The sequence below is a fragment of the Suricata suricatta genome, chromosome 11, assembly GCF_006229205.1.
Source record: "Suricata suricatta isolate VVHF042 chromosome 11, meerkat_22Aug2017_6uvM2_HiC, whole genome shotgun sequence".
NCBI lineage: Eukaryota > Metazoa > Chordata > Mammalia > Carnivora > Herpestidae > Suricata > Suricata suricatta.
The window spans coordinates 34441-61132 of record NC_043710.1 but is presented as its reverse complement, the minus strand read 5'-3'; the positions used below and the strand labels follow the sequence as shown (position 1 = coordinate 61132).

The 26692-nt window shown below is 46.6% G+C and overlaps 2 protein-coding genes and 1 long non-coding RNA gene across 9 annotated transcripts in view; 2 read left to right on the top strand and 1 right to left on the bottom strand.

Annotated features, from left to right (window-relative positions):
- The first annotated feature begins 506 nt into the window (after positions 1–506).
- Positions 507–2397, top strand: LOC115272074. Its single transcript, XR_003900231.1, has 2 exons — positions 507–930; positions 2232–2397. It is a non-coding gene; the product is annotated as an uncharacterized LOC115272074 (long non-coding RNA).
- A 552-nt stretch (positions 2398–2949) lies between these two features.
- Positions 2950–15760, bottom strand: PSMD13 (proteasome 26S subunit, non-ATPase 13). Its single transcript, XM_029915087.1, has 13 exons — positions 15588–15760; positions 13931–14009; positions 10628–10662; positions 10487–10542; positions 10206–10249; positions 9930–10016; positions 7599–7770; positions 6571–6650; positions 6363–6488; positions 4580–4642; positions 4262–4342; positions 3961–4077; positions 2950–3395 (listed from the first exon to the last, which is right to left on the bottom strand). Exons 1-13 carry the CDS (start codon positions 15680–15682, stop codon positions 3300–3302), a joined length of 1131 nt encoding a protein of 376 aa, XP_029770947.1. The 5' UTR covers positions 15683–15760; the 3' UTR covers positions 2950–3299.
- Positions 15761–15791: 31 nt separating this feature from the next.
- The window catches only part of SIRT3 (sirtuin 3), an 18549-nt gene continuing 7648 nt past the window's right edge, over positions 15792–26692 (top strand). Inside the window, exons 1-5 of one of the 7 annotated variants that reach the window (XM_029915080.1) lie at positions 15795–16362; positions 20352–20499; positions 21517–21705; positions 21802–22034; positions 23603–23703. In XM_029915080.1, the coding sequence (XP_029770940.1) occupies positions 16308–16362; positions 20352–20499; positions 21517–21705; positions 21802–22034; positions 23603–23703 (726 nt within the window). In that variant the 5' untranslated portion in view covers positions 15795–16307. Of the gene's footprint in view, positions 16363–20351; positions 20500–21516; positions 22035–23602; positions 23704–26692 lie in introns of all 7 variants that reach the window. The other 6 variants (XM_029915083.1, XM_029915085.1, XM_029915081.1 and 3 more) reach the window with 6 other exon arrangements.

The window sequence follows — 26692 nt, the reverse complement described above, 5'->3', positions numbered from 1 at the left end:
GAGAAAAGCAAAGAGAGGCAGGGAGGCTCTGAGCTCACACAGGCCCATTACCCCAGCATTGGTGGGCACCGCTGACCCAGGACATTTGGCCCTAGGAGCTTTTACCCGCATGTGGGCCAGGATGCAGGGGCATGAGTGTCGGCCCCCTGCACCACCTCCCCGCCCCTGAACTGACACACACAAAGAATTTGCTGATCATCTTCCCACCGTGTTCCTCTACGGTGCAATGGTGACGGTCTAGTCTCAGAACGAAGGCTGTCAGTATTAGTGACAACACCATCGAAATCAGCAGCCAGGCTGCTGTGACCCACCAGTGCCGTGCGCAGGTGGAGCGGGGCTCCATTAGTCAAGAACAAGAAGGCTAGGCATCTCTGCCAGGAACTCCTAAGTTAAGAGAATTTAAAAATAGCTCTACACATGGCACTCCCAGCTGACACTCCAGATATTTAAGGTTCAATCTGGAGTTGTCACTTTTCTGTTCTTGCATTCTCAAACCCCCTGACTTCCCTGGCCCTGCTTCTTCATCGAGTGCCTTTCTCACAGAGAAATGAAGGCCCTCAAGTCAGCCCGAGTGGCACAGGGCCCGAAGATCTCTGGGGCCACAGCAGGGGCAGTGCTGGCAGCTGCTGGTCTGCACACTGGCTCTCCCCACTACTGAGCAAGTGAGCTTTCTGCCAAGCACCATGATGGGAGGGGACAGCTGCAGCCCTCCTTGCCCCCCTCCCCCAGAACTATAAAAAGCCCCAACATCCAAGTGAGCAGAGGACACGCTGAGCAGACGTGCAGAACTTTGCTGGACTTGAGCTCGGCTCAACTGCCATGCTGAGGTTAGCCTCCGCCAGCAGGCTGCTGTCAGCCCCCCGGAGTGGCTGGGTGCTTCCCAAGGCACATGTCTCCGCCAAGCCAGCCAGAACACCCACTTCTCCCACGGTAAGAACCTCCAGGACAGCAGCAGGGCTGACCCGAGCAGGGCGAGTGGGCAGTCCTGCGCTGTTGTGAAGATGAGGTGCGTTTGGGGGCAGGACACAGAAGGCCAGGCTGGTAAAGGAGAAGGGGAATGTTCTCTCAGGCCTGCAGCTTCTAGAGGTGATCCTGGTGCTAGAGCTCAGTCCTATGGCTGGGACAGTGTCCCCACTCCTGTCACCATCTGAAGGCCAGGCTCCCAAAGCAGCCAGAGGAGTTAGTTACGGGAGGCTTTGTTCTGAGGCCCTCACTCCTCTCCTGGCAAATGGGGGGTGCTAACCACTGAGCTTGAAGGGTACTCAGGATCTACTCCAGCTTGACCCCCATTGAAGGGGAAGAGTGGGCTGCTTGGAGAGTCAGGGAGAGCACGCGGGAAAACATGCAGCCCAGTCACCCTTGGGCTGCAGGAGAGCAGACAAAAATCCAAGGCCTAAAAGGTCATCTGTCCAAGGTCAGGCCATGGGTGCAGCTAAGACCCGAACACTGCCTAAGGCCCCAGCTCAGGGCCAGTGTTGCTAAGACTGCTGGGAGGCGAAGCCAAGAGGAAGAGTTGTTGTCCAGCCCGGCATCTGACTGTTTTAGGGAACAGGGAGCGATGACTGGGCCCAGGCTCTCTTTCAGAAGAAAACCGAGTGAAGGGGAAATACAACCGGTTCTTCAGAGCCTGGCTCCAGATGTGCGTGCACACACGCACACACAGTGCAGGGAGACCGGTCTCCCTCATCCAGGCTTCTGAGCAGGACCACTATTTAGGGAAAAGGGCCCTGCACTTGTTTGCACAACCTGAATCTCAGCTGTCTCTTTCCTCCTGCACAGCACCTGGTGTGCTGTTGTCTGAAGAGCATGCAAGGTCAGGAGTTCAAGGTCAAGGGACACATGGCTTGGCCAGGCAGGCTGGGGTGGGGGGGAAGGCGGGGAAATGGGGACTAGGATGAGAGGTCCTGCTCCACAGAGACTGGAGCCCAGGGCTGCTGGCCTGGTCTCCGCAGAAGCTGTCCAAACTGATGACTACAGTGGTCACTGTGGGTGCCCTGCAGGCTTTTTCCACCTGACACACACAAAGTCTGAGGCTGGGCCAAGGGTCCCACCAGTGCAGAGGGGGTGGGACAGGATGTCTGTAACTCTGGACCTGCTGCTCCGGTTAGAGGTCAGAACTCGCCCTGTACCACTTGACCTGGGCACAGAGGGGCAGGTAACAGCTTCCCTCAACAACCTGGGAACGACCCTGGTAACAGCCCAGTGCACTCATACGTGCTTTCCTCACCCAGGAGCAAGCCATTGGGCTCTCAGTGATGTTCCTCAGCTTCCTGATGCCTGCAGGCTGGGTCCTGCACCACCTGGAGAGCTACAAGAGAAGCTCGGCAGCATGAAGGCTCTGGGGCTCCAGCTCCAGGCACAGAATGAAAGATCACATTAAACGCCTCCCTTCACTTAGTGGTCACTGGTGATTTTTCTTTGTGTCCGAGCACCCCCCTCCCCGGAAACTCAGTACGGGACTGAGGGCTGGCTGCGTGGTCATGGGGTGGACATCATGTCTGAGCCACAGTAGACAGGAGTTGCTTTTTTTTTAATGTTCTTTATTTATTTTTGAGAGACAGAGAGAGCACGAACAGGGGAGGGTCAGAGAGAGAGGGAGACACAGAATTTGAAGCAGGCTCCAGGCTCTGAGCTGTCGCACAGAGCGCGACGCAGGGCTCGAACCCACGAACCATGAGATAATGACTGGAGCCAAAGCCGGACGCTTAACCGACTGAGCCACCCAGGCACCCCAGGAGTTGTTCTTTTGGTCACAGGGCCCACGGCACTCTGTGCCTGGCTCTGGCCTGTGCCCTTTATGTGCAGAGATGCCCCTTGCCCAGGGCAGGAGAGGACGGCAGAGGCTGCTGCCACTGCCCCCGCCCAAGCTCCATCTCACATCTCCTGCCTTTTAATCTCTCCAGGCCCAGGCTAGACATCAAAGCTAAGATTAAGGAAAAGAGAACCACAAAAAGGAGAAACCAAGTACGTTTATTATAGGAAAATTCTCAAACAACACCAGAGATATTCACACAGGTGGAGGGGACAGAGACGAGCTTCTGAGTGGTGTCCCCACACAGGGCAACGCCTTCTCGCTCCTTGGGGCATGTGCACACTCTCGCCGCCGGTGACCCCTCCCCACTGCAGGCTACAGGAGACACCCACAAAGGAGACTTCTCTCTGTGGCCAGGCACCCCATCGGTCACAGTCCTGTTTTCAGAGCAGGAAGAACAGTTCCCACTCCACAAACATAATCCCACCCCCCACCCCCGACTAAATGCCCATGGCCTCAGCTGCCACGGACAGGGAGAGTAGGGGCGCTAGGTGAGGATGTCGTGGGCCTGGTGCTCCACCAGCATCTCCATGCTCCTCACGTCGGTGCACCAAGACTCCAGGCGGTCCTTCATGCCTGCGATCTGAGGCAAACCAGGACCACATGGGTGTTAGGACACGGGAATCACAGTACCTGACCGGGTGGCTGTACGTTTCCAGTAAACTCTTTAGGGCAGCACTAATGAAAAGAACATCAGAGCTGGGGGAGTGGGCTATGTGAGATGGGATTATCCCACGCAATTCTTATCACAAGGACATTAAAAAAAACTTGCATGAAAGAAAACAGGCAAGAATAGAGGAAATCCACAGGATTAAATTTAAAGCAAATATGAACAAGATGGATCCGAGCTCAAATCACAGAACTAGGACGTACTTGATCAGAGCACCAATTTGAAGATTAAAAGGCATCATCAGCACAACCAACACTGTTATTATGATAAGCTTTTAAATGCAGGGTTCAAACCCCAGGCTTGCATTAAATTAGGTTCTTTGAAAAACGCTTAGTCCCTACAGCGGTAAGATATTCTCTGAAATCTCTTTGTCAATACTTCTTTCTTCCTAAATGGCTTCCATCCAAGCGAAACTAAGACAGCACAGACACAATCCAAAACACCCACAAAGCTGAACTATGTATTCCAATCACACTACCTGTTGCAAATCCAACACACGAGGCTGCACCCAGGTCATGTGAACACGCTTATCCACTTCATCAATACTGCCTTTCACCAGCCCCACCGACAGCGCCTTCATCACCAGCAACTCCACCTGCGCAGAGACGGGCTTGTGTAAGACACCCCAAGGCTGCATGTACACACCAGCCGGCCCTGAAATATGGGGGAACAAGACACCATTTCTTTTGCGGTCTGGAGTCTAGGGCACTGTGCTCACAGAAGCCCTGACCCGTCCAGGGAGCAGTTTTACCACTGGACCATCCTGAGTCCAACAGTACCTCATTCACGGTGATTTTAGCACTTCTGGCAATTTCTTCAAAGGTGAGTTGTCTGTGATTGGCAGGTCGTGTGAAAGTCATCTGAAAAAAAATTTTGTCTATTAACTATTTTTCCAAATAAAAACTGTCAGAGAACTGATAGGAATGTTTTTGTCAATACTTGCTGTGAAAACATAGATCTTATTAGTGTCCCCCACACTAAGGTTTTCCTTTATGATTAGTGGCATATTTTATTAAGAACACTGTTTCCACGCTCAGCTAAGGTGACATAAGCTGCCCGGCAGGTGTTCATACAGTGGTCCCTGGGTGCCCGCTCACCTCCATTAAGCACAAGAGCTGAATTTTCCTCAGAAGCTGGGCTTCGTTGGCTGCCAAATCAGGCTGTAAAGTAGAAAGCATCAGTTACCCAACCTGGGTTTTGAAATTCTTTCTACAACAGAGCGAACAACAAGAACCCTGGCAGGTCCAAACACTTTACACTGAAGATCACGGAGGCTCACTTTTCTTAGGAAACCATCAGAAGGTGCACCCCGGAAACACCATGATCCCACACAAGCCATTTACGAGGTTAAGATGTATACTAATGCCACAGACACCAGGGGGCAGGACCCAGCTGACTCCTGGCACAAAGAAAGGCAGGGAAGGACCCATCCTGTGTCTGAGAAGGTCCAAGTGCGCTGCCTGCTCCATCAGCTCTGTGTAAGCAGAGCCTCTGAGGAACACCTTCTTTAGGTTCCAGGTTTTTTTTCTGAATGAAAGAGCAAGTTATTAATTTATAACGGTAACCAGCCTGATAATGAGAACCAGACTGTACAACCTGCAGTCACCCTACAGGTAGGTCACAGGTCACTGCTGAGCACAGAGCAAAAAAGAAGGGGTTACCTGATCAAACATTTAGGAACTCATGCCCCAACACAGGTAGAGCCGGCAGAGAAATTTCTGCCACACGTACTGGAGAAGGCAGGCTCTTCAGAAAGAGCTCACTTCCCCCATATGGGCTCTTGCTGTCTAGACAGATAGGACTGGCACACAGCATTAACGTTTTCTTTTCTTGGGGCGCCTGGGGGACTCAGTCGGTTAAGCATCCGACTTAGGCTCAGGTCATGATCTCATGGTTCACGAATTCAAGCCCCATGTCGGGCTCTGTGCTGACACCACAGAGCCTGGAGCCTACTTCAGATTCTGTGTCTTCCTCCCTCTCTCTCTGCCCCTCCCCTGCGCACACTCTGTCTCTCTCTCTCTGAGAGATAAACAAACATTAAAGTTTTCTTTTCTTGAATTTCTGCAGCTAGCCATCTTTCTTTCTAGTGGCACATAATTTTTTCCTTCACAGATCAGAATACAGACTACAGTTAGGATTGACTGGACTTGCTTTCTGCCTCTACTCAGCTCCATTACGTGTGAATTCTACAAGTTACTTTGAACTCTGAGAAAACAGAAGTTTTAGTAAAGTACAAAACAATAATACAACCATAATCCCTAACACTATGAACATTTTAGTAACATTTGCTTCTAATAGCTTCATTTAAAAAGGGATAAACTTACTCCCCTGCTACCTCTTTCCTTTTGCATTGACTGCCCCCCATCCCCCCGCACTGACCCCTTCCTCCCAATGACTGCTTCCGCCCTGCAGAGACTGTCCTGCCTTCCCTCGTCCTAGGCTCTCCCCGACTCTCATCATTCACTTACTTGAGCCTCACATACCCTACTGCAGTTCAGCATCATGCTACAAGCTTCCTTTTCCTCTGCTGAATATACTCTTCTCATATTCTTCACTTGGCTAAATTCTACTCATACCTAAGGTCAGACACAGAGCATTACTTCTTTTGGGCAGTCCTCTGTGACACCCCTTTCACCCAGATGACACTCCTCTGTTATATTCTGTTAGTAGCACTGAGCACTATCACAGTAGCGGAGTTACTACTCTAGCCACTCAACCACCTGCTCTATGGGAGCAAGACTGGCTTGCCTTACTCTCCTGTCTCCCCAGTGCCTGGCATGTGGAAGGAAGGTGCAAAGTAAACATCTGTTAAATAAACAGACACGAGGAAGGAGAGCCAGGAGCACTTAGGAGTGCTCAGCCGTCCTTCCCATGGCTGACCTGCTGGCCCCAGGAGGTCTTCAGAGTTTGGAATCTCTCTACGTTGCCACTGTTAAAGGCATAAAGGGTGTCAATCAGCCACTGCCGGTCGGTGTTCCTCAGTGATTCCAGCACAGGATGCATGAGCTGTGAGGATGAGACAGTTAGCCGGCAAAAAAAAATCAGTCTCCCCCTTGTGAAGAAACCTGCGTGACCAGGGTCCACTTACAAGTTCTCCAAAGTTAAAAACTCCCTCGCCAAGAAGTCCTGCCAGTCCCAGCGTGAAAGCTCTCTCCTGCTGCTCAGACACTGCGGCAACAACACATCTCCAGTGACACCCAGGTACGCGAATCGGTCCCACCTGCCTTTAAGACTCTCATAAGACAGTAAAGAAACCATTCCCTGTAATGGTTATGTCGCAAAGCCTTAACGGTAGGCATCTCTTAACGTGTATACCTGGAACCACACACACAGGTTTTGTGGGAAAGACATTCATTTACTTATTTCTATCTAAATATGTGAATCTATCTATACTTTCAGCTGATCTACTTCCTGGAGTAGCAGACTCCCTGTACCTCTTGCTTCCAATGGGAAGTGACACCTCCTATTTACCTTTATTAAAGCCCCTCATTTAGCCTCTTTTCAGACTAGAATTCACCTACTTCCTTTCCCATACAACAATTCCCTATTCTCTTGACCACATTAGATGCAGGAAGCATCTAAAAACCGGACTAAACATTTTTAGGAGTTGCTGCTGGTCTCCGTATCTTCAAAGGTGTACTGTGAGAAACATCTAAAAGAGGCTCAAATTTCTTCTTTAAACACATATTCCTTGCATTTCCCCCAAAACTCATTGTTCACTTCGCTTTGTAAGTGAGTCTCATAAGTAGGTTCTTCCCCTGGATCTTGTTCAGTTTTGGGGACACAACTCTCAGCTACGGGGCTGCCGCGCACCCTTCGTGCTGCAGAGGTCAAGGGACTTCCGCGGCTGCGCTTCTCACAAGGGCCTCTGGTTCAGAGAGCAGGGAAGACTGGAGAAGGGACGGTGAAGGGTTATAGGGCGGAGACGCATTTTCATCCCAACTCAATGCTGGAGGCAGACACATGTGGAAACGAATGCTGGCATGGCTCTTCTCACCCTGTCTCCATGAGGGCTCTTCTCAACAAGGGATGGATCCACCGGAGGCATCTCTGAGGCCTGTTACCACACCCTGAGAGCGAGGTCCTGGGACACGGACTTTAACAGCCCCATGTTACCTGGCAGATCCTTGATGTCGACACAGCCTAGAAACCGCAGAGCATCTTTGTAGTAGGAGGCGTGATTTCCGATCGTTTGATAGTATTTACTAGAGAGATCGTAGAAACGACTGTGAACTGATGTCACACCAGGGAGGTTGTTGAGCATCTCTTCAACGTCCTCAATTGTCTCCTACATGCAGGAAACAAAATCACCTTTCTTTTAAACTTCAAACATTTTTAAAGGAATGTATAACAAGATGAACAGCATAAGCCACAAAGATCATTAAAATGGAAAATTTTAGGTCACCTAAAACACAGAAAAAGAACAAAGACAAGCTACAGAGTGGGAAAAGATAAGCTATAGACTGGGAAAAGATATTTACTGCACAAAAAACCCACAAGGGTATATGACCAAAGCTATATAAAGAACTCTTACAAAGCAACAGGCGGCAAGCAACACAAAACTGAGCAAAAGAAATTAATGGCAATTTACAGAAATGGAGACATGAATGGAGTGGTTAATAAACTACCAGCAATCAAGAAATGCAAATTAAACCCCCAATGAGATGGCATTTCACCTCCATCAGACTGCCAAGAATTAAGGGATCTGAAAATACCAAGTGTAGAAAATAGGGAGCTGTGGAAGTGCTTGTATGGTGCTAGGGGAGTACAGCCGTCTTGGAGAAAAGTTTGGCAACATCTAGCAAAGGTGGACAGCATACACCTTCCACCCATAGCCGCACCTCCAGGCAGACGTCCCTGTGAGATTCTGCCCATGTATGCAAGGAACAAGGCATAAAAATGCTGATAACTGGGTGCCTGGGTGGCTCAGTCAGTTAAGCTTCCGACTTCAGCTCAAGTCAGGATCTTGCGGTTTGTGATTTCGGGCCTTGCGTTGGGCTCTGTGCTGGCAGCTCAGAGCCTGGAGCCTGTTTGGATTCTGTGTCTCCCCCCTCTCTGGTCTTCCCCGTTCATGCTCTGTTTCTGTCTCTCTTTCAAAAATAAACATTTAAAAAAATTTTTTTAAATGTTGATAACATCACTGTTCATAGTAGAAAAGAGAATCCTGAATCCCTTCAATAGGAGACTGGATACACAGGCTGTGAAACAGTTAATCAGTGAAATACCAAACAGTAAAAACGAATTGGTCACAGGTACCAACATGATGACTCAAACCTCACAGTGAGCCACTAACTAAAAACAATACAAAAGTCACTTAGATTTACACATCCGCATCTAGTGAGCACCAGGAAACACACGAGCAGGAGGAACACCAAACACACGCAGGGGAGCGCTGTTGGTGCAGGAACATGCTCCGAGGGCCCAGCAGCCCCATTCCTAGGCTGCTTCATTCCCAGGCTGGGTGGGGCACGTGGATGCCCAGGACACCATTCTTTATCGTGCTTTATGGGTTTCAATATGTTTTAAATATTTCAAAGCAAAATGCAGTAAGTATGAATGCAGGCTAAGACTGGCAGGAATAAGAAACAATCAGTAGTACTATTTTAGGGCAATGAGAACATGAACACTTTCCCCAATATTTTCTTTAATATTATGTTTACCAAAAAAACCCCAAACCCAAACCAAAATAAGCACATGTAGTATCTGGTTCAACAAAGAGGACTACCTACATGAGTTGGTATTACTGCCACTCATATCCACTTGTTCCCCCAAATTACACTAAAATGAAAATAAGACATAGATGGGAGACTTAACGATGATCAGGAGGCAGAGAGGGTGGAGGAGCAGCGTACAGCCTGTCATGGTAAATGGGCCAATCCTGCTCAGTGAGACACTGTGTGCCGTGGACAGTCTGAGGCTGTCTGGACCCGTCCTGCCGATCGCTGTGCTCACGCAGGACAGTGATCTTTCAAAGGGGAACAGGCCTCGTATCAGCAACTTACTCTCAATAGTTTTGAAAAACAAAAACTACACATACAAACGTACAGAGTAATAGGGCACAGAAGTGAAATGTCCACAATGGAAGTGTGAGGGAGGGTACAGGAAAGGTCTTTGTGCTATTTTTCAACTTTTCTAGAAACTAAAATTACTTTACGAGTTAAAATGTAAAAAAGTCTTTTTCTCCTATAGCTCTACATAACTATTTATTTATTTATTTAAAATGTTTATTCATTTTTGAGAGAATGTGAGCACGGAAGGGACAGAAAGAGAGTGTGACAGAGGATCCGAAGCAGGCTCCGCGCAGTCAGCAGACAGCTCGATGCAGGGCTCGAACTCACAAACTGTGGAACCGGAGCTGAAGTCAGATGCTCAACCGACTGAGCCACCCAGGTGCCCTTCTAAACAACTTTGTAAACCAAAGAGAAATCTGTGTTATGGCAACCTTACCTTTGTAACCTGTAGGTCCCCGATGTTCAATTTGAGAGCTCCAATCGCAGTTTTGCACAGGATCACTGCCTCATCACTACTTTTCACCTAAAGACGTTAGAAACAAAAGAACCGGAGATGTGTGGGCTGAAGACTAGCAAAGCAAGGCGTCTGCGCACTGGACTAACTTACACAATTAGAGACACAATGGTCTCTAAAAGGTGCGCACACTGAGCCCCGAACACAAGCTGGAAGTCACACGCATTCTAAAAGTTTTGGCTCTGACTTCACATTTACCTTTTCACGAGTCTTTTCCAGAAAAGTAAGAGCCACATTAGGATCTGGAAAAGGCAAAACAGTGTCATAAGAACCACAAACACAATATCTTTAGAGAGTGGTTCCTACCAATGAGGACAGTTAGGTAGGACAATCTTTAGGTTTAGACCATACATATAATAAAAACATAACTTAGAACCTGGTATTTTCTATCAAAATGTAAAAGTTCAATTAACTTTTATTTCAAAATCATTTTTATTACCATTTGGATCTGCTCCTTTATGAAACAAAGTCAGACTCACCAGTCATCTGTCTAACTACATGAAGAATGATTTCTACCAGGGACAAAGGATTCACCCTGAAATAAAAACCATGGGTCTTTAAGTGTCAGTATTAGCAACGTTTTCATGTTCAAAGTCAAAAACTGACAAAAAGTCCTTTACCTGTGTTCAAATTCACTGATGAAGTTTTCATAAAGCTGTAGAAGCAAAACATGTAGAATAATCACAGGATGTCTTTCATTCTGCGAACTCAAACACAACCACAATGCCCACCGTACAGCGGGCATTGCAGAAATGTTTGCGAGATGATAGGAGACCCATATTTGGGCTTATTAATCACGAATGCATTACTGAAGAAAGTTATGCTTTTTTGGGCGGGGGGGCACTAGATCCCTGACCTATAAGGATCTCCTAAAGACCAATTCCTATATTCTTTCTCCAAAGTACTCTAAGTGAAACATACTATCCATTTAAAAGACTCCTTAACTTTCGGATTGTAGCCTATACTACCAAATTTGTAAGCTATTCAGCCAACACTTGATTACTTACTCAGACTCTTTGCTAGGTAGTGCAGACACAGAACGTGTAAAATAAAAGCCTGGCTTTCAAGGCTTTCTGGCCTAGTAGAGCAGACTTGTAAACAAAGAAATGACAATATTGTGAGTTTATAAGCGAGGACGAAGAAAAAAGGCACATAGGTAGATAATCCAAAAGGAGAGGTTCCAAAGGTTATTTCAGAAATGGAGGTAACTGTGTTTTTGGGAAGGACGAGCAGTTAGAGAGGTGAACAGATTTGGTATCGGGGAAGAGGCAGTTGGGAGAACACTCCAGGCAGGACAAACATGTGCAAAAGCACTGAAGAGAACACTGCATATGTTTTAGCAGCATTCTGCCAGACACAGAGAACAGAAGGCACTAGGGCTTATCCTTGCCTTGAGGTCAAACCTTAACCAGTGGAAACCCATGATCACACTTCTACTTCATAACCCGACTAGGGGAAGCGGGGGTAGGGGGGGGAAGGGAGGGAACAGAGTGAGGGGGCAACAGCAGTGAGGGTGGACAAAGGGTCTGAGAGATTTGCTGGTCACAGGGAAGGGGAGCTACAATGACCTCTGAGCTTATGGCTGGGCAACTAGGCAAAGGGAATGCCCCATGTGGGCAAAGTTGGAAGAGGGAGCCTCAAGATGGGGCCAGCTTAGATAAGGAGGAGTCTGCAGTTCCTCTGGGATATGAAGACAGAAAGATGGAAATGTTCCTGTGGAAGAAAATGTGGTGTATACACCCATACACTGTGGAATACTATTCAGCTACAAAAAGAAGGAAAGCTTGCCATTGGTGACAACATGAATGAAACTGAAGGGCGTTTTGCTCAGTGAAATGAATTAGACAAAGACAAATACTGTATGACCTATTTCTAAGTGGAATATAAAAAAACTGAACTCATAGATACAGAGAATAGAGGCAGGGGGTGGAGGGTGCAAGAAATGGGTGAAGGTGGTCAAAAGGTACAAACTTCCAGTTATAAGTCCTGGGGATATAACTTACAGCACTGTAACTATACTTAACAATACTGTATTGTATGTTTGAAAGTTATTAAGAAAGCAAATCGTAACAGTTGTCATCACATGGGGCACCTGGGAGGCTCAGCTGGTTGAGTGTCCAACTCTTGATTTCGGCTCAGGTCTTGATCTCACAGTTTGTGGCATCTAGCCCTATGTCAGGCTCTGTGCTGATGGCATGGAGCCTGCTTGAGATTCTCTCTCCCTCTCTCACTTCTTCCCTCTTCCTCACTTGTGCTCTCTCACTCTCAAAATAAATAAACTTAAAAAATATCATCATAAAAAGAAAAAAAGTTTGTGAGATGGATATTAAGTAGACCAATTGTGGTTACTTTGTACACACACACCCACACACTAAATCATTACAATGTAAAACATAAACTAATACAGTGTGATATGTCAATTATTTCTCAATAAAACCTGGGGCGTGTCGGGGGGGGGGGGGGGGATGTCCCTGAAGCAGCCAGTTAATAATATAAATCTGGTACTCAGTAACAACCATCTAAGTAAAAACGACTTTTTCATTACAAAGGACTATTTCAAAGATATCTTCTCCATTAAGAGAGTATTTTCAACTTTTCTGATTCCCATAATAATTTATGGAATTACCTAACCAAAAACCCCTCGAAAGAAAAAAGAAACTAAAAATTACTACTGGTGACTGCAAACTCATGAATACTATCTCTCTGAAAGTTATGTGGACTGGGTCCCAACAATTTTTAAAGGTTTACTTGTCCACTGAAATAGTATACTCAAATCTGCCAATCTGAGTGTTACATTAACATGAGGTTGAGGAAATATTTTGCTATGGGTAGAAAGTGATTTAAAGATAAGAAAGCAAATGATGGAGATGAATAATCATGACTATCCATTGCTATGATATAGAAACTTAGGGAACAAATATTAAGGTAGGTCTAATTTATCATTTTTTCCACAGAATCCTGAAGCTAGAATGCTCGGCAAAATCTTTAGGTTTACAGATAAATAGAATTTCCTTTGAGTAGTAAAATGTCCAACTGGTGGATATGAAACAAGAAAATCTTTAGATTCCAAGTAGTGGAGTAATAAGGTGATAAGCTTCACTCTAAACACATATAAAGTAATGTATCCAGGACAAATAAGTTATCATGAACTAACTTTTGGTTCCAATGCAGGCATAAATCTGATTCTTTCAGAATGCAAGAGAAAGGCATCAAAGAGAAAGATGTCAGCGAAAAATTTCAAAGAGGAAGAAACCAGTGAACAATTGGTGGGAGTTTGTCAGGGAGTGTGGGGAAGGCTGGGGAAAAGAATTTTTTTCTTTTTCTGTTGACAAATTCTAAAAGTGCTCCACTACAGAGGATTCCCTCCCCCACAAACCTCCCCACCTCCAAATGAAGCACAGAAGGGGCCCGATCTTCCACACTTCCCAAGAGAAAGCATTTGGGCAAGCAAGCAGAATCAGTGGGGGTGGAGGAAGAGGCGTGATCACCGTTATCCGTAAGATTCCTATGCTTATCCTCCACTACATCCTACCCCACCCCCAAATGATTTTGAACTTTCAATTTCTGAATAAGTTTCTAAAAGTACAATAAGATACAGGCACACTATGCGGTAAGACAGCATTTTAAGCAGGAACTTTAGAAGAAGTTCAGACTGTGTTTGAAGCCTCTTTTACCACTTGCTAGCTGTGATCTATGGCAAATTACTTAATCCCTTGGCGTTAGCTTCTCCATCAAGTAAGTAGGATTATCTCTCAAGTTGTCATAAGGAGTAAATGAGTAAATATACAAAGTCCTTATAGGACTACCGGATTACAGTGACTGCTGAACAGTTACAATATATTATTAATATAAAGCCCACCTTTTATTTTTAAAAGTCCTTGAGCAAGTTTATATAATCTGACTTAGCATGGCAAATCATTTACCTTAATGAGGCCATCTCCTTGGGCAAAGCATGGGTCCTGCACGAAATCAAGCACCTGAAGTGTCAGTTGATGCCACAACCTGAAAAACATGAGGCTCTTAAGACCAATGAACTAAGATCCAGTCACAGACACCTTCAGCCTTGATGGTCCTATCACATAACAGACATTAGCCGGTTTCTACTGTGAGACAGAAAGAAAACTAACATAGATGCTAATAAACCGAGTTCTTTTCTTGGCTCTGCTATTCAACAGTGATGTCACCCTGGAGAACATCTTTTTAGATTACCTCCAGGAGTTACTGTGAGGTTTGACTGAACACAATAATTTGGAATCACACGTACATAAGCTGAAATCCTAGCTCTTCTACTTAATAGCTGAACATCTCAGGGAAGGAGCTTAAAGTGAGCTTGTTTGCTCCCCTGTAAATGGGATGAATGAAGGATTAAATGGGCAAATGAAGGATGCCTGGGTGGCTCAGTTAAATAAGCATCTGATTCTGGATTTCGGCTCAGGCTGTGAGTACAAGCCCTGCACTGGGCTCTGTGCTGTCAGCTTGGGACAGCACAGAGCTTGCTTGGGATTCTCTTTCCTTCTCCCTCTGTTCCTCCCCTGCTTGTGTTCTCTCTCTTTCAAAATAAATAGACTTTAAAATTAAAAAAAAAAAAAAAAAAGGGCAACTCAATAAAGCCTCTGGAAAAATGACAGTACATTTGAAACCAAAGTCTATTTTTAAGAATGCAAAAAAGGAAAAAAAAGCTTTGAAAAATAAAAAATGCAGTTGTTTGCCAAACACTAAGAATTTTCTCTGAAAAAATGCTAGTAGCAGAAAGCTACTGAACATCATCCAAACCTGTATTCATTTTCTATGTAAATGGCATTATGCTCACGCTAGGGTTCTCAACAGGGAAGTTATTACAGGAGGTGTGCTCTACTGTGGAACAATGCCAGCAATTTATTCTAGTCATTTAAAAAGTGGTTTGTGCTAAGCAACGACAATTTGTTATAAAATTCATCTTGTTTCTAAACAGATCCAAACTCTGAGATCTCCTTAGGGGCACAAGGCCCAAGATGAAATGCAATGGCAAGTAGGAACCCGGGAGTGGGGAGAAGTGGCTGAAACGCAGAGTGTAACCAGTTGCAGAATCAAAAGGGGAAAAAAGCAAATTGCACTCGGTGCTGGTGTCTCCGCTGCAGACCGCTGAGAGGTGGCGCAGACGCCGTCACTCTACCACGGCTAAGTGCAAGATACCAGGATCTGTTATTCGGAATGGATGTCAGCCTGAGCATGAAATGGTGTTTGCTTGTTTGACTGGCATCAAGAGGGGATATCCTTTAAAGCCCTGAACACTTTTCATAAGAGCAGGGGAAGGGGAGTTTAGAAACCTCAGTCACAGTCCCTGAGTCAGGAAGGCAAAGGGAACCTTAGGCCCCAACACTGCGCCTATGGCTTTGATCCTCAGTTCTCGAGAGCTGTCCCCCCTACTTCCTCCTCAGCCATGTCGCTCCGGGCTCCTCAGCGCACCTCCCCGGCCTAGTCTGCCCCTACTCTCCCCACACCGGTCCGGGCACCGTCGTTCCATCAAGGTCCCTCCCCTCCCCCGGCAGCCCCCTCGCTCTCCCATCACTGGGGCCCCGGGCCTCTCGGCTGGGCGCTCACTTCTTCGTGTAGAGCTCTTCCAGACGGTGCCACACGGCGGCCTGTCCGGGCCCGGAGCTCTGGCTCTGCTGTAAAAAGCCAGTTACGTCCTTCATGACGGCGGGAAGACCCCGTAAGAGCCGCACTACGGAGGTGTCAGCGCCGCGGGGATGGCCACCGGAAATGCTCACTCACTTCCGGCGCCGCGTCGCGCGAGGCAGGCCGGGAACGTCCCCGTGGCCTGCGGCGCCCGCTGGTTGTCAGGGTAACCGCGCCTCTGCTTTGGAAGAAATTCTCTGCTGGGTTTGTACGCGATTTCCCGCGCAGCTGGCTGTGCCTTTGAGGCGTTGAGCAGAACGAGGGCCTGGTGGCCCTGTGATGGAGGGCCATCGACAGGCTTTGTGGCCTCGGCCTTTGAGATCAGCAGTTTCTCGTCTCAAACGGAGACCATAAATAATAAGAGTAGTTTCCGGGACTAAGTGTAAATGTAACGCCTGGCGGTAGTAAGCGCTCGCCAAGTGTTACCATCACCCTCCCGATTGAAAACGGCAGCACAGCAGGTTAGAGAAATGCAGGCTCCTGGTTTGGTGTCCAGGGCGACAGGCGGGAGCTCAGCAGGCTAGGAAGCCGCCCCCACCTGGCGTCCACCCCAGCCTGGGCTCGCGGGAAGGGGCGGGCGGCGGCGGCGGACACGTGGCCCTCGGGGACAAGGTCGCGAGCGGGCGGCGGAGGAGCTGGGACATGGCACGGTGGGTTCGGCCTGCTCTTTGCGTCCTCAGGCTCTGGGGCCCTGCAGGTGAGTGGGCCTCGGTGGGTGGGGGCGGGACGCGGCGGGCGGGGCCTTGGGTGGGGACAAGCATCTCAGCGCCGGCTAGTGGTAGCGGTTTACGCGCCCCCCACCCACCCCCGAGCGCGGGCGACGGGCTTTCCTTGCGTGCGCAGTGGGACACTGCAGAACCTGAAATGTCAAGTTCCTGTTTACGCAGCTCAGAGGATATTCCAGAGGCCGCCATGACATGTTTCTTGTTTCTTCACATGGGAAGTTTAAAAAAAAAATTTTAATGTTCATTTATTTTTGAGAGAGAGAGACAACAGTGCAAGTAGGGGAGGGGCAGCGATAGAGAGAGACATAGAATCCGAAACAGGTGCGTGGCTCCCAGCTGTCAGCACAGAGCCCGATGCTGGGCTCAAACTCACCAATGGCAAGACCATGACCTGGGCCGAAGTCAGATGCTTAACCAACCAATTGAGCCGCCCAGGCGCACCTTCTCATGGGTATTTTTGTGGTGTACAAGCAACACTTGTATAGTCATTGTTGACACTTTGTACCTTGCCTTTTATAGTTAACAATGTGTCGTAGGGTTACTTTTCATGTCAGAGCATAACCCTTTCTCAGTCTTTTATACTGATCTATAGAATTCCTCTTTTTACTTTTGTTTTTGTGGGTTTTTTTTTTTTTTGATATGACTTTTTATTGGAACCACCAGATCTTCCACAGGCCCCGTCACACCTTACAAGAAAGAGCATAGAGTCAAGGAGGAGGGACCTGTTGCTCCTGTCCCCACAGAGGGAGGCCAAGATGGAGCCTCTGCTTCTTGGTGGCCATTCAGATTCCTCCCGTGGCCTGTCTGTGGTGGGGGACTGAGGATGCGCCGCCCTGCCCCGGGTTGGGGGGAGGGGGGAGAGTCTGTAGAATTCCATTCTCTTGATGTTTCATAATGTATTTAAGAATTTTCTTATTGAAATAGTTTGTAATCTTTAGTTATTATGAATAATGCTGAAGTTCACTGTTTGTACTCACTCTTTGGGTAAACTCCTAGTAGTGGAACTCTTGGGTCTAAAGATATATACATTTTTATTGTTCCTCATAAAAGTTGTGCAATTAATGCTTTTTTTATTAAGTTCATATAAACTATAAACCTGCATACCCTTCTATGCAGTAATTGTACATTTTGGGATTTTTGCTGTTTACCTTAAAATTTAGTTATTGCCAGCAGAATGGATTTATTCAGAAATAGCAGAGAACTTCAAATGAGGACGAAATAGCTATGGCAAGACCATAGGCAAGTCCCAGGAACAGAGGAGAGAAATGATGTTTTAGAGAAGAAGGAGGTAGGCTTGGGAAGACTGTTACAAGCGAAAGTCCATTAGATAACTGGGAACTGGAGTGGAGCAGCTGGGCTGTAATGGTCTCTCATTGGCTGGGCTGTGATGGTCTCATTGGCTGGGTTGTTGGGGGAGGGGAGGGGAGAAAACCCCTCCTTCCTCCCCTGGGACTGTGAAGCCCAGGCTTTTCCTCACTGGGAATGCAAAGGGCTATGGGGAGTGAGGGGTCCAGTGAGAGCTCCTCCTGTTGGTAGTCAGGTTTCCTTTATGTCATTTCACACCACCTAGAAACCAAACATATGTGTGGGAATGTCTTAAGGCCCATAGTGGTTAAGAAAATGACTTACCCCCAGAGCCCAAGAAATTATGGAGATGCTTAAGCCCGAGAAATTATGGAGGATGTCCTAGCAAGCCCTGTTAACTCTTTTTGTATGGATGATTTGTTTATTGCAATGCTTCGCATTTGGAACAGAAAGTATGTTTATACTTGTATTTTTCAGGGGATAACTCCTATATGTGTTTATATTGCACTCTATTATTTCCATTAAAAGTACTGCTCTTTCAAAAAAAAAGAAAATAACTTAAATGCCTAATAATGAATTAATACTTAAATAATGGTACATCTACTTGATGCTACCTTACATAGCTACTAAGTGTTGGTGAAGAGTTTAATAGGTACCCAGGGGTCTTTTGGTTATCCAAGAAACCTTTATTGTACTGACCAGGTGTCACACCGAATTAACTCAGTTCTGACTCTGCTTGCCTGATGAAAGCACCACTGGTAAAAGGACTCAGTCCCACAAGCCAGCCCCCAGTTCAGACACCATTCCAGGTGGTTTCCTGTGCTTTTGACTGACCAGCTATTAATTGATTTCCATGACCCCCTCCTCTGGTTCCAATAATTTGCTAGAGCACCTCACAGAACTTGGAAGACAAGCTGACTTACTAGATTGTAGGTTTATTACAAAAGGAATTAAAGGGTATGAATGAACAGCCAGATGTACAGTTACATAGGGTGAGGTGTGCAAGGGTCCCTGGTTCCTTCTGCATGTGATTCACCAACCTGGAAGCCCTCAGAACCCCCTCCTTTTGAGGTTTTATGGAGGCTCCAACCCTGTAATCATAGTTGGTTCCCCCTGGCACCCAGCCCTCATCCTTAGGGCTTTTCCAAAAGGTCCCCTCATGGACATAAACCTGTCATGATGTAAAGGGGTCAGTTATGAAGAACAAGATACCTACTTCACCCTCATGGCTTTGAAGGGATTTCAGGAACTGAGGACAGGAGACCAACGGTTGAAACAAAAGATATTCCCTTTTCTCTTAGAAACTCCAAGGGTTTGGGGATGAAGACCAAAAATATTTATTATAAATCACAGTATTACAACTCTTCTAATACCGTGTGTATTTTTTATACTAAGTTACATTTAGGAGGAATGTAGTAAATTCTTTGAAGGAAGACTGTAGGGGAAGAGTTGTTCTAGATGCTGTGTAAAGTGGGGCATTTAATAGCTGTAGCTGGAGCCAGATCATTTTCTTTTCTTCCTGACCATCTGGCCAATCTTCATTAGAAAATTTCCTTTGGAGACTTCCTCAACTTGCACTCAGAAGAACTGCTTGACAGGTGCCTTCATGCAAATCTCAGATGCAGTAGACTGTCCTTTAGGATCTGTGGGCATCTGTGTCTGCAAGAGTGTGGGGAGGAGGGGGAAGCGCTGTTTTCTCTACTGTATTTCCTGTACTTTCTACTGGGAAAGATCCACAGCTATAGATCTTCTCAGGCAAGACTGTAAGAGTCATTTCCTGCTCTGAGGCTCAGGGTGTTTGAGTGATGCTGAGACATCAGAGCTAGGGCTCTGATTCTCCTTTGGGTGCCTTCAGCTCTGCATGCCTTCCTTTGTCATGTTCCTCTGTCTCTTTATATACCACTTAGAAATCTGTTCTTTTGAAAACCAAGATGATGCTTTGTGTGCTGGGAGAGGCAATGACACAGAAGCAAGTGGACCGTGAGCAGCAAGCAAACCCCTGACTCCAGAGTGGAGTGTGCAAGGCAGCACAGGGCCACTGCATGAGAGGATAGGGTGTCAGTCTCCCTAAAAGGAGCAGGAGCCAGATGAGGGCAAAGTGGTTGCTCACTGGGATTCAGCAGTGGCTTCATGAAGGCGGTGGCATTTGGTCCTGGCCTTGCTGTGGGAGATTTGGACATGCTGAGGTGGAGAAAGGTCTTTCAGGCAGGAGGAACTGGTTTTAGGGCATAAACAAGAGCCAGGGAGTCCTGTTGTTTGGCTGAAAGGGGAGGTATATAAGAGGGCATAGTGGGGGCCGAAATTGTCACTGGGGTGGGTATGCTGTGCTGGGTGAGGAACAGAGAGCTTCCAGGGAGACCTCAGTGGGTCAGTCTCTGCAGAGCTTGCAAACTTGGTTTTGTAAGGAGCAAAAGAACACGAAAGACAAAGAGCACACGGGAGAGTAAGTTAGGGCCACACTCCTAGAAGATGCACTCTGGATCGTCCTGATGTATATCTGAGATGTGCTTTTAGGGTGCTCATTTCTTGCCTGTATCACAAATGAGTAAAAGAAATACTCTCAGTTTCCTGTTTTTTATGTCTGTATTCACTTTAGACTCATCACTCTTTTGGGGAGTGTTGTCGGTTCCATCTGTTGAATTTCTTTTCCCATCAGGGTGGAGGAGTCTCTATACGGAAGTCAGAGGTGTCCTGGGGGAGGGTCATCAAGGGCCTTCCCCTGGAAGAACAAACGTGGTGACCACCAGCCTTTGGGGTATGAGAAAGGTATCCTGTGCAGTGGGGCTGGCAGCCCTGAACTCTGGGTGAGTTGCCAGGATCTGCAGGAGTCATGCGGCTTGGTTAGACGCCAAGCAGGGGCCCGGATGGCAGATCAGCCAACCCAGGAGGCCTTGCCAGGCCCATGTGAGGTGCAGCTCTGGTGCCCCGTACTTCCCACAGCTGCAGCCTCACTTCAGGGCGATGTGTTCAGATAATGCTACAGACTTTGTGTTAGTTGTATTGCTTTTTTCCTTCCTGTTACTTTCCCAGGTGTTGAGTCATTCTCTAAGTCCTGAGGTCTCATTGGAGCCTGTGACTTGTTTATTGTGTCTGGCTCTTTTTTCCTATGAGAGACCATCCCCTCTTCCTAACACTTAGCTCTGTGAATATTTTGGCTCCTGGCTTCTGCAGGTGACTTGGGAAGCCTTCCAGTGCTTTGCAGAGAGAGCCTGAGCTGAGTCTACCCACCCCCTTACCTTGGTTGTGGGATTTCTTTGGCAGCTCCATAATATGAGCAGCTTCCTAAATGGCTATGAACCTTGAAGATCAAGTCTTTGCGGCAGTGTGAATCCCTAGCTGTCAGGGCATGAGTGTTTCTTTCTTTCTGGAATGGCCTATGGGACCACTTTTCTCCTAATAAGATTTGGTGTAAAGCCTGGGACATTTAGCTTTCTTTAAACGTCACTGCTGATTTGTCACCTCGCAGGTATGATACAGTGTATGGCTCTGCAGAGAGCATGCCTAGAGCCCCCCACAGAGCCCCCACACCTCTAGCGAGGAACTCTGTTCTTTTTGCACTGGCATTGGATAACAGGAGTTAAGAGGTGATACATTCCTTGTTTGCAAAGTTCTTACTAACCTGAATTTTTTGCTCCCAAATAAGTTTTTGTTTCTGAGTTGAGACTTCTTTCTCTTTTAACCCAATAGTAATCCATGATGAGAAAGGTGATTATTTTGGGGGACAGGAGGGAAATGTATGATCATTCTCTGTGGTGGGGATCATGGCAGGGCTAGCATGAACTTGGCCTTCAGGTCACCTGGCCACTTTCTTTTTCTGTCAGCATTGCAGGTGGAAGAAGACCTATATCTTTTTCTGCTAGTGCCTCAAGAATCTTTGGAAGTGGAAACAACAGTAAGAAGAAGCTTTTTCTTCAGGATATAGCTGAGCTGATTCGAGCCAGAGCCTGCCAGAGGGTGGTGGTCATGGTGGGGGCCGGCATCAGCACGCCCAGCGGCATTCCGGACTTCAGGTGCCCCGCAGTGCCTAGCTCCTCCCTCACCACCCTGGTTCGCTCCACTGCCCTGCCCGCTTCGCAGGGCTCAGAGCCTCTTGCTCCTCTTTGCAGGTCTCCAAGGAGTGGCCTCTACAGCAACCTGCAGCGGTATGACCTACCATACCCTGAGGCCATTTTCGAGCTCACTTTCTTCTATCACAACCCCAAGCCCTTTTTCACTTTGGCCAAGGAGCTGCACCCCAGGAGTTACAGGCCCAATGTCATACACTACTTCCTCCGCCTGCTCCACGACAAGGAGCTGCTTCTGCGGCTCTACACACAGAACATCGATGGGCTCGAGAGAGGTGAGCTCTCCACCTGTCCACACCTCCTCGTCTGCAGGGAAGACTTGGGTGCCTGCTTCTCCCCTATCCTGTGACTGATATCAAGCCAGATTGCTTTGCCTTCATCCCTGACCAAAATGTCCACTGTGTGTTTAAGGGGCACTGTTGGGACCTCGCTGGTGGACCCAGTGTCCTGGCATACTTGCTGGGCTCTGAGTTTTGGGTAGAACTAAAGTTGGCATTGTGAGCTTTGGTTTGCTGATCTGGTATGATGATTTCCTTTTTTTTAAATAAAAAAAATTTTTTTTAATGTTTGTTTATTTTTGAGAGAGAGACAGAGTGTGAGTGGGGGAGTGGAAGAGAGAGACACATACAGACTCTGAAGCAGGTTCCAGGCTCTGAGCTGTCAGCACAGAGCCCAACACAGGGCTCGAACTCATGAACAGTGAGATCGTGACCTGAGCCAAAGTCTAAGGCTTAACTGACTGAGCCACCCAGGTGCTCCAATGATGATTTCTCTTTTAAGAAATTTATTATGATGTGTTTTGAGCACAGAAAAATAAAGAGAAGAATGTAATGAGCCCTCATGTCCTCCTCACAGCTGGTCCTCGCTTAATCTGTGTCTTCTTTCCCCCACCTTCTCTGTCACCTCCCTGTTATTTTGAAGCAGATCTCTCACATCATAGACTTAATCTGTAAACAATCTGTAAGTACTTCAGTGGGTATCTTTAGAAAATAAAGATTTAAAAAAATATAACTACGATATCAGTCTCACACAAAGAAATCACTATTATCGCTTCAGTATCATCAAACTCTGTATATAGTGATTTCCTGACTGTTGGGGTGGCAGCCATAACCAGTGATTCACAGATTGTACTGACTGCTGACTGTATCTTAGAGAAGCATTTGCTGAGCCTTCCTCTTATGGGCAGAGATACTGACACATGCTGACTCTTAGCCATCATCAGCTCAACCAGGCTACAGACATCTTGTGATTTGAAAAAAGGAGTCTCCTCAACTCCAGGAAAGTAATTCCTTGCTAGAAGGGTTCTGCAGCTTGGAACCACGTGGGCAGCAGTGGGCCCCTGTGGGCGTGGGCTCTTCTGGAGACACAGCAGGGCAGGCCTGAGTGAAGGCGGGAGCGTCTGGCCTGTGGGTTGAAGCGTGTGGAGATTTATGACCATAATGGGGATAGTGGAAGCCACGTGCATCTGGGACTGTCTGTCCACCCACAGCTCAGAAGCTGACAGTTGGGAACAGTCATAATAAGTTTCCTGTTTGTTTTTCTGTAGTTTGTTGCAAACTTATTGTCTTTATATTATTTTTTTCACTTTTACTGAGTGTCTGTAGAATAGGAAATGTTTTCCTAGTTATTAAATATAATTTTACCTGAACTTACATCAAACTTGTGTACAGGTCTTGTTTTAACCATGATTTGGGTCCATCTGTTCTTATTTTGGTCAGTGGGACACCAGGCTTGCACGAGGGCTGTGACTCCCTCTGGGGGCCTGCCAGGCTCAGAGCTTATGCTTGTGAGCCTGTGTGTCCACCCCAGAGCAAGCAGCACTTCGCTTTGGCTTGAATTTCAGTGGCTGGCATCCCTGCCTCAAAGCTGGTTGAAGCTCATGGATCCTTTGCCTCTGCCACGTGCACTGTCTGCCGAAGGGCCTTCCCAGGGGAGGACATTTGGGTGAGTCATGCTGACAGTTCTCTTCCTTCTGCACTCTGTATAGGGAGTGATCTGGAAAAGTGACATTTTATAAGCATTGTATTGGAAGAACAACAGAACAGTAATGGTGTGAAAGTTTTTCTTTATTTTTAAATTGGAGAAGTAATATATGCTTGTCAAACATTAAGCAATATGTAGGGAAATAAAGAATGTGTAGGGAAATGGGAAAAATGTATATCCCTTCAACCAATTCCTATAGCCCCCATTAACAGTTTGGTGTATAATGTTCCAAGCCTTTAAAAGGAGGGGAGGGAGGTGGCGCATGGATGGCTCATTCGATTAAGAGACCGACTCTTTGATTTTGGCTCAGGCCAACTTATGGTTCATGAGTTCAAGCTCGTTGTCAGGCTCTGTGTGTGGAGCCTCCTTGGGATTCTCTCTTTCCCTTTCTGTCTGCCTCTCTCCCCCCGCCCCCAAATAAATAAATAAATAAATAAGCTTTAAAATTTTTTAAAATGTGTATGTAAACATACGTGGCTACGTTTATGCACCCAAAACACACACATAATTACAAAAATTTTTTTAGCAACAGGATTATTAAGCTTAGTAGCCTATGACCTGCTCTGTTATGGAAGAAAATTTCTTGTATATATTGTGTCAATAGCCACAGCTCTGCTTACTGTTTTTAGCATAACTGGAGTAATACATTTAGCTATTCACCTACTGTGGGACATTTTTTGATGTTTGTGATTTTTACTAATAAAACGAATGCATCAATGATACTCATACTTGTACCCCTGTGTACTTCTGGCAATATTTCTGTAGGATGGGTTTCTCAAAGTCGAATAGGACAGGCTGGAAAATTTTAAATAAAGATGAAACTCTGAAGTATTGATGAGGCATAGGGCTTCATCTTTTCATTTCCGATGATATGAAATTCACATAGCCTGGTTTTTTTTAGTCTATTTGTTTTTGAGAGAGACAGAGACAGAGACAGAGCATGAGTAGGGGAGGGGCAGAGAGAGAGGGAGACACAGAATCCAAAGCAGGTTCCAGGCTCCTGAGCTTTATGCATAGAACTCAGTGTGGGGCTTGAACTCACAAACTGAGAGCATAGGCCACAGCTGAAGTCAGACGCTTAACTGACTGAGCTACCCAGTCACCCACATAAAATTAAACATTTTAAAGTGTACAATTCATTGGCATTTAATATGTTCACAGTGTCGTGCAACCATAACCTCTGATTCCAGAACGTTTTCGTCACCCCAAAGGGAAACCCTTTACCCACCACTTAGTCAACCCTCCCCAGCACAACCCTTGGCGACCACTGACCCTTTTATTGTCTCCATGTTTTTTGCCTTTTCCAGAATGTTAGAGTTGGAACCAGGCAGTGAGCAGTCTTTTCAGACTGACTTCCTGCACTAAGATGCATTTACATTTCCTCCTTGTCTTTTCATGGCTTCATTTTTTTTTTTTTTTTTTTTGCTGAATAATATTTCCTTGTCAGGATGGACCACAGTTTATCCATTTATCTACTGAAGGGCACTTTGGTTGCTTCTAACTTTTGGTATTTATTAATAAAGCTGCTGTAAACATCTGTGTGCAGGTTTTTGTGTGGATGTAAGTTTTTCAACTCATGTGAGTAAATACCAAGGAAACTGATTGCTGGATTGTATTGTAAGAGCATGTTTAGCTTAGTGCCTTCCAATATGGCTGTACCATTTTGCATCTCCAGCAGCAATGATGAGAGTAGCATCTGGTGTTTTCAGAGTTCTGGAATTTGGCTGTTGTGACAGGTGTGCAATGGAAATTGTTTTAATTTTCAGTTCCATGTTGACATATGATAGGCAATATCGTTTAAAAATTTTTTTTATTTTGGAGAGAGAGCATGAAGTGGGGAGAGGGGCGGGGGGTGGGGGAGAGAGAATCTTAAGCAGACTCCACGCTCATCAGCATGGAGCTTGACATGGGGCTTGATCCCACAATGCTAGGATCATGACCTGAGCCAGATGCTCAATCAACTCAGTCACCCAGGCACCCTATGGAACGTTTTTTCAAATGCTCATTTGTCACCTGTGTATTGTCTTTGGTGAGCTGTGTATTAAGGTCTTCAGCCCATGTTTTAATTAGGTTGCTGATTTTCTTACTATTGTTGAGTTTTAAGAATTTTTTGTATATTTTTAATAACAGTCCTTTATCTGAGGAGGGCAGGGAGAGACCAAAGAGGCGGGCACTGTGGGTTCACAGGTGGTGGTTTTAATAAGCAAGAGAACTTATGTGCAAGGAGCCTCTTGGGCAACAGCAAGATGACCAGATTCCCGCACCCGTCTCCACATCCTACAGGTTTATAATGAGGTCTTAACTGGCTCAGTCACATCAACTGTGCACATCACCATCTCCAGGCTGTGTCCTTGAGAAGGCTCTGGGATGGAAAAGGCAAGGACAGGGGATGGAGTGAGGAGCTCTCAGGTGCTGGGGTCCAGGCAGCAGGTCAACTGGTGGTCACATCTTTTGATGACCTTCCCCAATGCTCACTGGTGATTTCTTGCAACTCTTCTAGCACCTTGGCAAAACTCAGGCATCTGTTTCTCTAAATCACTTCCAGGATGTTCCTGTTAGGATAGTTTCACCCAGTGTTTGGCCCAACCGTCACCATCAAGCATGTGGACCCATTGATATAAATCTGAGGAATCAGAGTAGTAAGTTTGAATAACTATGCTAAATTCTTCAGAAAATTTATGGGTTCTCAGTCTCTTTAGGAAGCTCTTTCATTATGGCTCAAACCTCAGCTTTCATCCAGGCAACATAATCAATCTGGAGATCTTTGGGACCCCCAGCAGAGTTAGCTTTAGAGGAGTACATTTTAATAGGTTCAGGAGAGGAGGGGTGGGGGAGGTTTGGAGGGAAAGGAAAGCTCAACAGAAGGGTTAGAATGAGGGGTGGGTATAGGGGAGGTGGGGACAGTGAGGAGAGAAGAGAGGAAAATGGCGCCAGAGGCGGGGCCTGAGCA

What these genes read in the sequence shown, in the direction of transcription:
- PSMD13 (XM_029915087.1), bottom strand. Translation starts at nt 15,682, where the DNA reads ATGAAGGACGTAACTGGCTTTTTACAGCAGAGCCAGAGCTCCGGGCCC. An exon ending in TGTAGTTAGACAGATGACTG is followed by an intron (nt 10,250 to 10,486) that starts GTGAGTCTGACT and finishes TGCCTTTTCCAG; the next exon opens with ATCCTAATGTGGCTCTTACT. An exon ending in CGACATCAAGGATCTGCCAG is followed by an intron (nt 6,651 to 7,598) that starts GTAACATGGGGC and finishes TTGTTGCCGCAG; the next exon opens with TGTCTGAGCAGCAGGAGAGA.